This window comes from Penicillium maclennaniae, assembly GCF_028827695.1.
Source record: "Penicillium maclennaniae strain IBT 15551 chromosome Unknown utg000001l:1.0-3280838.0:1.0-3283122.0, whole genome shotgun sequence".
NCBI lineage: Eukaryota > Fungi > Ascomycota > Eurotiomycetes > Eurotiales > Aspergillaceae > Penicillium > Penicillium maclennaniae.
This window is the reverse complement of record NW_026623213.1, coordinates 3,005,790-3,015,496: the sequence shown is the minus strand read 5'-3', so window position 1 is coordinate 3,015,496 and position 9,707 is coordinate 3,005,790. Positions and strand designations below refer to the sequence as shown.

Sequence of the window (9,707 nt, the reverse complement as noted above, 5' to 3'; positions counted from 1 at the left end):
TACTTTATTGAAAATAATATTTTAATTTAAAATTACTTAGATAATTAAAGTAATAGCTAAGATATATTTTGGATTATAACTTTTTTTTTCAATTAATAGCTAAGTTAACTTTAATATAACTATCTAAATCTATATATAAATTAGGAAATAAAAGTATAAGATAATTCTTATCTTAGTCTACAGTTGTAATTATAGGATTTATTTTAATTCTTTTTTTCCTAAGTTTTATAATAATTAAAAATAATTAAAATATATATTTAATTTATCTTCACTATGATTGAAGATAATATAATTAAATTTATTATCTATAATATTAAGGTCTTAATCCTAAATATAATATATTTTAACTTTAATTTAAGGTCCATTTATATAGATTATTTAAATTATAATAGCTATAGCTTTCCTAAAAGTACAAAGAGCTTAGCTAAGTCTTTAAAGATTAATAATTTTTATACCTTTTAGAGGAAATTTCTTTTAACTATATATATAAATTATATAGAATAACTTAATAAATATTAGTATTCTTAGATAATATTAATAAATTAATAATATTTCTTAGCTATTTAGAGTAAATTCTAAAATTATTTTATTTTATTAATTATTATATTATATATCTTTAGTAACTATCCTTTTAGAAAAAATTTATTTATATAATAGTAAAGGGTTAAATTAAGCTTAGAATAATAGAATATTTAATTTATTTTTAGTTTTTTATTTAAAATATTATTTTAAATTATCTAAATGAATATAACATTAGTCTAAGTTATTTTATAATCTTTAATATACTTAACTAAAGTTAAATACTTGTATTAATTTATAGAATAACTAAATTAAATAAATAATAATTATTTAGTTTTTAAAAGCTATCTATAAATCTTCAAGATCTTATTATTTTTTTTTAAATTTTAAATTTATATATTATAATTATCTTAAATAATAATTATATTCTATTATTATTATATTTATAGATATCTTTTTTTAGTTAGTAAAATACTATTTTAGGTTAACTTTAAATTAATATCTAAGGTTAAGAATTTGATTTTAGTATTTTTATAGATTAAAGTTCTTTAAAAAGAAAAGGATATCTTTAATCTTAATATCCTTTTTATTATTATTTATAATTAATTTATCCTTATTATAGGGCTAAATTCTTATTAAAATTAATATAATTTAGTTTTCTTTAAGCTTTCAAATATATTTAAGCAAACGGATTTTCTTATTAAGATATTTATTTTAATTATTAATAATTTAGCTATTATTTTAGAGTTCTTTATAAATTACTTAATATTTATATAAGTTTCTTAGGGATATTATATATTATGGCGGATTAAGAGATATTAATTTAGATTAATTTAATTCTAAACCTAAGTTAATAATATCTCTATACTAAAATATAGTAATAGCCTTATATATAGATATATTATTACTTTCGATAATAATATAGGAGTAAAGGATATAATCATTAGAAGATATAGTTCCTTAGATTTAGGTAACTAATAAAAAAAATCAGAATTATAAAGAATCTATATATTTAGGGTAGAAGGCCTATTAGTTAAGTAAAAAAAGAATATTTAAGCTTAAGGCTAATATTATAAGAAATAAGACTAATTCTTACTAAGTCTAAGTTATCTAGGAACCCTCTTATTTTAAGTACGAATTGGGTCCGAGACTCGCTTATTACACTACGGGGTAAACCTTTACCGCTAGTCCTTAGTATTCCTTTACACTAAGCCTATTATAAAGCCAGTTTTATCGAAGTTATAGATATTATTAGGCGGGATACTATAACATATGTTAGTCTCCCTAACTAGCCGAAACCAATTATTTAATAGCCGCTGATCCTCCTATTCTATATATTAATAATTATATTAATATAATGATATACTTAGATAGCCAGCGTACGCTTAATTAGTTTCTAACCTAATTTACGCTAACCGTAGTAGAACTAATAACTAAGAGAAGAACATTAGCTATATTATATACTATTATATACCTACGGGATATACTATGGTTATCTATAGATAGAATCTACTTAGTAAGTATACCTTTATCTAACTAGGTTATTTTATAGCTATTAGCGTAGGTAGTAGCCTTCGAACGAAGACTATTAATACGGTTACGTGGCGTAGGTTATAGATACTATAGACAGACGTAGTAGCCGTAATAGTCGGAATATCCTTCTTTTTGATAGCCTAGATTATAAGCTCGATCCTACCCTCTTAGTGGATAGTATCCTAGATTATTTCCTAATGAATTAGTGGCATAATAAATAATTTAAATTAGGGGGGAATACGCGGAGACGCGAAATTGGATAGGGTGGCGGATAGCTTATGGTGGCGAATGGCTTATGGATTACGTTAGATCTTTATTTATTTAGGAGTTTAGGTTTATTAATATTAGCTTAAATAGCTCTATTAACTTAATAAGTCAGCTTTATCTTATTTTATTAGAGGGAATTCACTAATATTTATATTATACTATATATAAAAACTTATAAATGCTTATATATCATAAAAAATATAATTATTATACTTTTCTTATCATTGAAGCTATTACTTAATATAAATTTAATATTAAAATAAAGTCTAATTAATATACTATTATTTCTTTATTTTAGTTCTTTAAAGATTATTATCTCTAGAGATAAAATAGAGCACTTAAAAAATATTTATTTATTTATGAATAGTCTTCTTTCACCCTTTTATAATCTTTAGTAAATTCTTTATACATATATATCGCTTACACTCTTTTAGCGAATTAGTATTTCTAAGTATTCTAAGAATATATTTCTTTCTTCTTTCCGCTTATTATAGCTATAATAGTAATAGAAACTAATTAAAAGCTAAATTAAATAAATACTCCTAATAAAATAAATGTAATAATAAGCACTAGGTAGTGTCTAGGCTATTAGATAGCTTTTTCGCGTTTTTGTAAGAGTTTGTATTATTTATCTCTTAGGTATCTATTGGAATATAGACCAATGCTACATAGAAAGATCTATCCTTATATTCAACATATAAGACCAGATTGTATTGATCACGTGACCAGATGTTTCCTTCTATCAAAATGATATTTTGACCACTTCTGATTCTGGTCCGCGGCCCTCTCCCGAATGATAGGCAGGACCATTTTCCTTCAGAGGTAAATGGTCCGCCTTCAGGCATGAATGGTCCGTTCCTTCGGAGGTGCCTTCGGGCATATCTTGCCCGCGGACTTCGACCATGGTCTTCGAACCTCGGTGAACAGACTTCGACCCTCAGTCCCCTCAAGGATAGGCGGACCACTTTCCCTTAGGGATAAAATGGTCCACCTTTGGGTATGCATAACCAGATACTGCGGGGAAGCTTTCGGGGTGGCTGAAACCGTCGATCCTTGACATCATTCTTTTGGCTTTTCTTCGGTTCCCTTCTTTGCCACCTTTATTATGTTGCTGTCTAGTATTTGTATGTTATTCTAGACGTCATTTCTAGGCTATTTTAGCCTATAAATATGTCCTTCTTTTCTAGCAGAAAGAATCAAGTCAGTTCTACTTTCCAAAAGTCATCTCTACCTTCTTCCTTTGATCCTTAGGACTGTGGTTCTGCCTTCGTTTAGGCTATATCTGCTTATAGTCTATCCTACGACCTTTGACTTTCTACCTTTGTCTGGCACCGACTGACCCAGCCGGACTAAGGTTGATCCCACGGACTTAAGGGGCCACGATCTGCTTCGTGGTAGCTTTCCCCTTATGCTCCAACAGTATCTGATAGAATCCTTCTCTTTTATATTCGCTTTTTCGCTTTCGCTATCCTATGATATGATAAATGAGATATAGATATAAATAGTCAAGATACTTGCAACAGGGTAATATAATTCAGTATATCTAATAAATAATCGTACATTTTTAGACTAAATTAGTCTTAAATAGCCTTAATATATTCTTTCTCTATTTTTTTTTTCTATTAACCTATTTATAGATCCTCGGAAAAGAACTAAATTAGTATAGTTATAATATTTATTATAATCAAACCTTCAAAGATTCCTTTTATATATATTTTATATATGTTTTCCAGGGTTGGAGAAGAAGATATTATCTAGTGAATTGGGGACGGCTCCATGGCCGTCTGTCAGGACCCATCTCAGGACGGACAATGGTCGTTGCCTGAGGCATCAGATGCCTCAGTAACAATGGCAGAAAGGGGGACCTTTACCGCCTTCAGCAGGGGCAGTCCATGTATTTAACCCATCCGCGCTGGTCTAGGGGAGACCAGCGTTCAGTTTTCATCCCACAATAATACCATATTGTGCACACGCACGAGAAGGCTTCTACCTCGCTTACCCACCTACACTAGAGACTCCTGCGTGGTCTCATACCGTCTGACAATGCAGACTGGACGACACACACAACACTCCCTCGTAGGCGTAGCGATCGGTCTGAATGATGCCGTACGGATATTCTGTCGAGGCCGTACGGACTATGCCTAATACTGCATCATGAATAGAAAAATGGGGTAGTAACCGGAATGGAATTGGGTAGTTGCTTAGTCTATCTCCAACTCTGTCTCGAAGATGCATCATGCGCTTCGGGCATTCTTTTTCTGCCGGAGGCCACACACAGGCTATCATGTCACCGTTTCTCCCACTACAATAGGTATTCTTGAGCCTAACGAAAAATGATAGGCCCCCGAACAAGCTTCCACAGAGCTTGAACAAACATGAACGGTTTGCGACCTGACCCATAAGCTCCTTCTTAATACTACATGTCAGTTGAATCAGGCCGTGCTCATTAGTAAAAGTTGGAATATAAGGATGAATAATGTAAAAGGTAAGCTGGCCTCCGAGGGACTCAGTGGGGGTATTGCAGGATATAGTAATCGTCACATTGACTTTGTAAATTGATACATTTTGTTCCAAATGTTAATATGTGTAACCAGCCCTCGTTAAATAGAAAAGCTATAGCTTTCCGAATTAATGTTCCATCTCTTTACAATTTACTCTTCCTATAGCAGCAGAGAACCAAAACGATCATACAATTCCCATTGATCAGATAAATTCCGATATCGCTAGGAAGATACATTCTAATGGAATCAAAATGGTATATTTGAACTTACCTAGATCAACCCTCTGAGATCTATGCTGTCCTATCCGCGGACTGGCCAAGACAAGTGGAAGACAACCCATATCAGAAATCAAAGAAGCATCCCGCGACCATCATCTATCCCTGAGTATATTTGTCGAATTGAAGAATTTTCAAGAAAATAAAAGAAAAATCCCACACAACCACCATCACTTGTTGTCCCCGATACCATGTGCTTGGAAACCAGACCAAAGCCAACTCTGAGATATGTCTATTTCTATGGAATCGTTGACAATGAAATATCCACAAGTAGTGTTCATAAGCAACTCTTATAGGGAAGAATATATTATTATCTTGAGATTTTCTAGGCGTAACGGAGCGGGGAATGGAGCGGGGAACGCAGCGTCGAGATATTCATGTACTGAGAGAGGGTGATTGACTTCTCTGGGTTTACAGAATAGTATCCTCAAGTTGGAAAAGATACATAGCCGGATAAGAATGCCTCCATTGCTTGGTTGCTTAGTGGATAAAGAAATTAAAAAAAATACAAGAATCAATCCAACAGACAAGATAAGTGCCCAGGGCGGTAAATCGCCTTTTGTAGGACCCAATTACAGGACGCGGCAATCGCCTGACCCTCGGCTGACAGATCAAATCTCCGCGAGATTGTCACATTCCGCTCTTTCACCTCCGTTCGCCACTTGATTTATCCTTTTACCCCTCTCCTTTCCTTGCCTTTCTCCCTGGCTGTTCTATACCACACCTCAAAATGTCGTTTTCGAATCTTGTCTCCGATATCGCCTTCCGAGACTCCAATGCCGATGATCGCTCCCAGATTTCCCACGCGCAATCCCGCACAGCTCGATCATACACGAGTACGACAGCCACCAGCGTCAGCATATCCGGGGATATTTCCAGCCAACTTCATGCTGGCTACAGCCACCCACTGACTCGATCATGGCAGGCGGAGAGGCAACTGACAAAGGTTCGTTTGCTCCGATCAGTGACCCTAGTTCGCCTGCTCAAGTAGTAAAGGACATGCTCATCTACCCCCTCTTCATTACCGACAATCCTGACGAAGAGACTGCTATCCCCTCATTGCCCAACCAATACCGCCGGGGCGTCAACCGTCTCGTCCCGTTCCTGACCCCGCTCATTCGGAAAGGATTGCGATCGGTCATGCTGTTTGGTGTACCGCTCCAACCATCGGCCAAGGATGCGCTCGGAACCGCTGCTGATGACCCGTCTGGCCCGGTTATTCAGGCAATTCGCCTTCTCCGTACTCGATTCCCCCAGCTTTATATTACGACGGACGTTTGTCTTTGCGAATACACATCACACGGCCATTGCGGAATCCTTACTGAAGATGGGACACTGGACAACGCGCAATCCGTTGATCGAATTTCAGATGTGGCCCTCGCATATGCTGTCGCTGGCGCTCACTGTGTTGCTCCGTCGGACATGAACGACGGAAGAGTGCGGGCCATTAAGCTTAAATTGATCGAGGCCGGCCTGGCACACCGTGTGCTTCTCATGTCGTACAGTGCCAAGTTCAGCGGGTGCCTGTATGGACCATTCCGTGATGCCGCCGGGTCGTGCCCCTCCTTTGGAGACCGTCGCTGCTACCAGCTACCGCCCGGCGGTCGTGGCCTTGCTCGACGCGCGATCAAGCGTGACATAAATGAGGGTGCTGACATTATCATGGTCAAACCTGCGAGCAGTTATCTGGACATTATTCGGGACGCTAAAGATCTGGCCCAGGATCTTCCCGTGGCTGCGTATCAGGTCAGCGGTGAATTTGCCATGATCCATGCAGCTGCCAAGGCGGGCGTCTTTGACCTGAAGGCCATGGCCTTTGAAAGCACCGAGGGTATCCTCCGGGCAGGAGCCGGAATTGTAATCAGTTACTTTGTCCCTGAATTTCTGGAATGGTTGAGGTGAAAGCCCTTCGGTCTTTTCGATTCTGGGAGGTGGACTCTTGACAATGCCATCGGAAGTCAATACTTGATGTGCCTACCCACGACATTTTCCACAGTGTCCGCCACCACAAGGCCTTGTTTATATGTCCGACTGCAGAGCAGTACAAAACGCAGATACCCCAATTAATCAGATCAATGTTGTCTTTCAGTCACTTGAACATTATGTACTGCACCAAACAAGCTAAAAGAAATACGCCCATATATCGCCTAGCAGTGCAAAGGGAATAACACATATTCAACAATCACATATAAAACTCCTTCCCGCAAAACGCCCTGAGGACGTATAGATAGGCGACCAGCGTAAAGATGCAGGAGGAACAGATGGAAAATGTACACATACGACCACGGGGGAGAAAATAGTAAATCGTTATCGTTCATCTCTGAATTTGACATCGAGAGCGAACGGTGTAGCAGGTGTCAGAGCTTTCGATTAATCGCGTTTAGTAGCCGGGCCGGTTTCTGGTTAGCTGGTAAGGCGCCACGTCCCGCTTCACCATGTCACCAGCTTCGATCACGGCACCGCGTCCGATGCGCACACCGGGAAAGATTGTGGACCCGGCGCCGATATAGCAGTCCTGCTCGATAATGATCGGCTTTGCTTGATAAAGGGTTTGTGGGCCCCGACGATGCTGCAGATTATCAGAAGCACATGCAGTGAGCAAGGTCACATTGGGACCGATCCAAGTATTGGAGCCGATTTGTATAGCACCGTCGTCGACAAACAAGCAGTTCTCCGACACCATGACATCTGCTTCAAGATTGATGTTCCACCCGTAGTGGCATCTAAAGGGAGACTCAACCAGTGTTCCTTGCCCGATAGAGCCGACGAGTCGAGGTGTAGAAGGGCCAGTTGGAGAGTTGACCGAATTTGATGGCGGCACGAGGACTTCCTTGAGCAGGCGATTTTGTTCCTTTGAGCTGAGCCCATAAATTGGGTTGCATGCATTATTGAACCGTGATAAAGCACACTGGCATCGATCCCTCTCCTCCACCAGCTGAATATCAAATGGCCGGTAAAGTTCCCCTCGCGTCATCTTTCCCTTCTCGGTTTCATCCGCGGGGCCGGCGGTGCGATTGGAAAGGGGGTTCTCCATTCCCAAGGCCATCCTCGCCTGTGCCTGTGGACTATTTGTATCCATTGTCACCGAAGGAAGTGGTCGATGCTCCCCTGCCTGAAACATAGGCATGCTAGGTCTCGCATGAGATCCATGGGAGAGTTCCCGAATGGGTGGCACAACCTGATACTCTGGCTTGGGCGGTCCATCTCGAGGGAGTTCATGGATCGGAGGAATCTCTCTATAATCAGGTTTCGTGACTGGTTCTGTCAGATACGGGTGATGGCCCGGTCCTGGCCCTGGCCATGCGCGCTTCGTCCATGACGTGTGGCTGGGGGTTGTGCCCGTCGGGCTGGTGTTATACTGCTGACTCGGCCGCTCAATTTCGTCCAAAACGATTGGTTTCATTTTCCGTGACTCGGCATGGTCCATCACGGTAGGCGGTCGGTCATGCGAGGGCGCTGCTTCTGGTAAGTACTGATTTCCGAGATCGGGGTATCCCTCCTTTGACTGCAAGGGAACGGGTGCCTTGGAGCTTGAGGGTTTCTGCCAAGGGGTCCGCGTGGAGTACCCTTCGCAGAGAAAACCACCGCGAGTGCAGTTGTTACCTGAAGGACACTGATCAGCTTCCTGTCCTTCAACCAAATGGAGATTGGAGAACCCGAACATTGATCCCGACAGGGGAGAGACTTACAGGCAGGATGCTGCTCGTCGCATTTCTTCTTCCGGCGACGACAAGTCATACAACCCGTCTTGGTTCTGTTGCTAAAGACGCGCTTCCTCTTCGGCGCCACCTGGATTGCCGGCCGCTCCGGAAATGCGGAGGATGGTACAGGCTGAACGTTGACAGAGGTTGTGGGACGACCTAGCGATCGTGGGTCCTGACCTTGCGCTTCTCGCTGTAGCACATCCGCCAATTGTGCATCCGAGGCATCGATCTGCTGTGCCCGTTGAGCCTGGTTGATGAGACGCGACTCGTAATCAGACCAGGGCCCACTCGACGGAGGCTGAGAAGGCTCATTCGTATCAGATCGACCTGAGGCGATCGCGCCGCTGCCCGCCTCAATCTCCGAGGCCGACGACGAACGGGCGGGAGGAGCCTCTCCAGGACGTGGTATAGAACCTCGTCCATATCCGTCTACATCCTGGGATTCTTGGGAATCCAGATCTCCAGAGCCCGAGCGCTTGCGCTTGTGAGCATAAGCGTGAGTGTGAGCGATTGGTGATGACCTTTGCGAGTGACTGGGATTCTCCCGGGGGGATGCGTCCTGTTTCTCATTCCCACCAGACGGAGCATCTCGGTCCCCGTCATCCATCTGTGTACCGGAGGTGGAGTTTACCCCCCCAACCGAGGCCGTCGAGTCTCTGCCATTCACCGCCGTAAACCGAGAGGGGCTATGTACCGTGCCCGTCTCGGTGCCAGAATCACGATTGCTCATGACTGGTGCACTTGCGACAGCCGTCATGGTTCAGAACTTCAGTCTCCCAAGCGAAACGGAACCGTAAGTCGGGAATAAAAAGACGAAAGGACGATAAATCAAGGCGCCGAGAAGGATGCCGGCGAATATCTCAGCAGCTTACTCCAATTCGGGAAGCGCACGCGGCAACTCCAAGAGA

The 9,707-nt window shown here is 40.8% G+C and overlaps 2 protein-coding genes across 2 annotated transcripts; one reads left to right on the top strand and one right to left on the bottom strand.

The window, feature by feature from the left end:
- Positions 1-5,825: 5,825 nt before the first annotated feature.
- N7477_001167 (porphobilinogen synthase HEM2) lies at positions 5,826-6,997 on the top strand (the record flags this gene model as incomplete). The annotated part of the gene is made up of 2 exons (XM_056962830.1): positions 5,826-5,948; positions 5,996-6,997. 2 exons carry the CDS (start codon positions 5,826-5,828, stop codon positions 6,995-6,997), a joined length of 1,125 nt encoding a protein of 374 aa, XP_056827833.1.
- Positions 6,998-7,475: 478 nt separating this feature from the next.
- Positions 7,476-9,556, bottom strand: N7477_001166 (uncharacterized protein; the record flags this gene model as incomplete). The annotated part of the gene is made up of 2 exons (XM_056962829.1): positions 7,476-8,698; positions 8,785-9,556. The coding sequence occupies 2 exons, from the start codon at positions 9,554-9,556 to the stop codon at positions 7,476-7,478; spliced, it is 1,995 nt and encodes a 664-aa protein (XP_056827832.1).
- Positions 9,557-9,707: the final 151 nt, after the last annotated feature.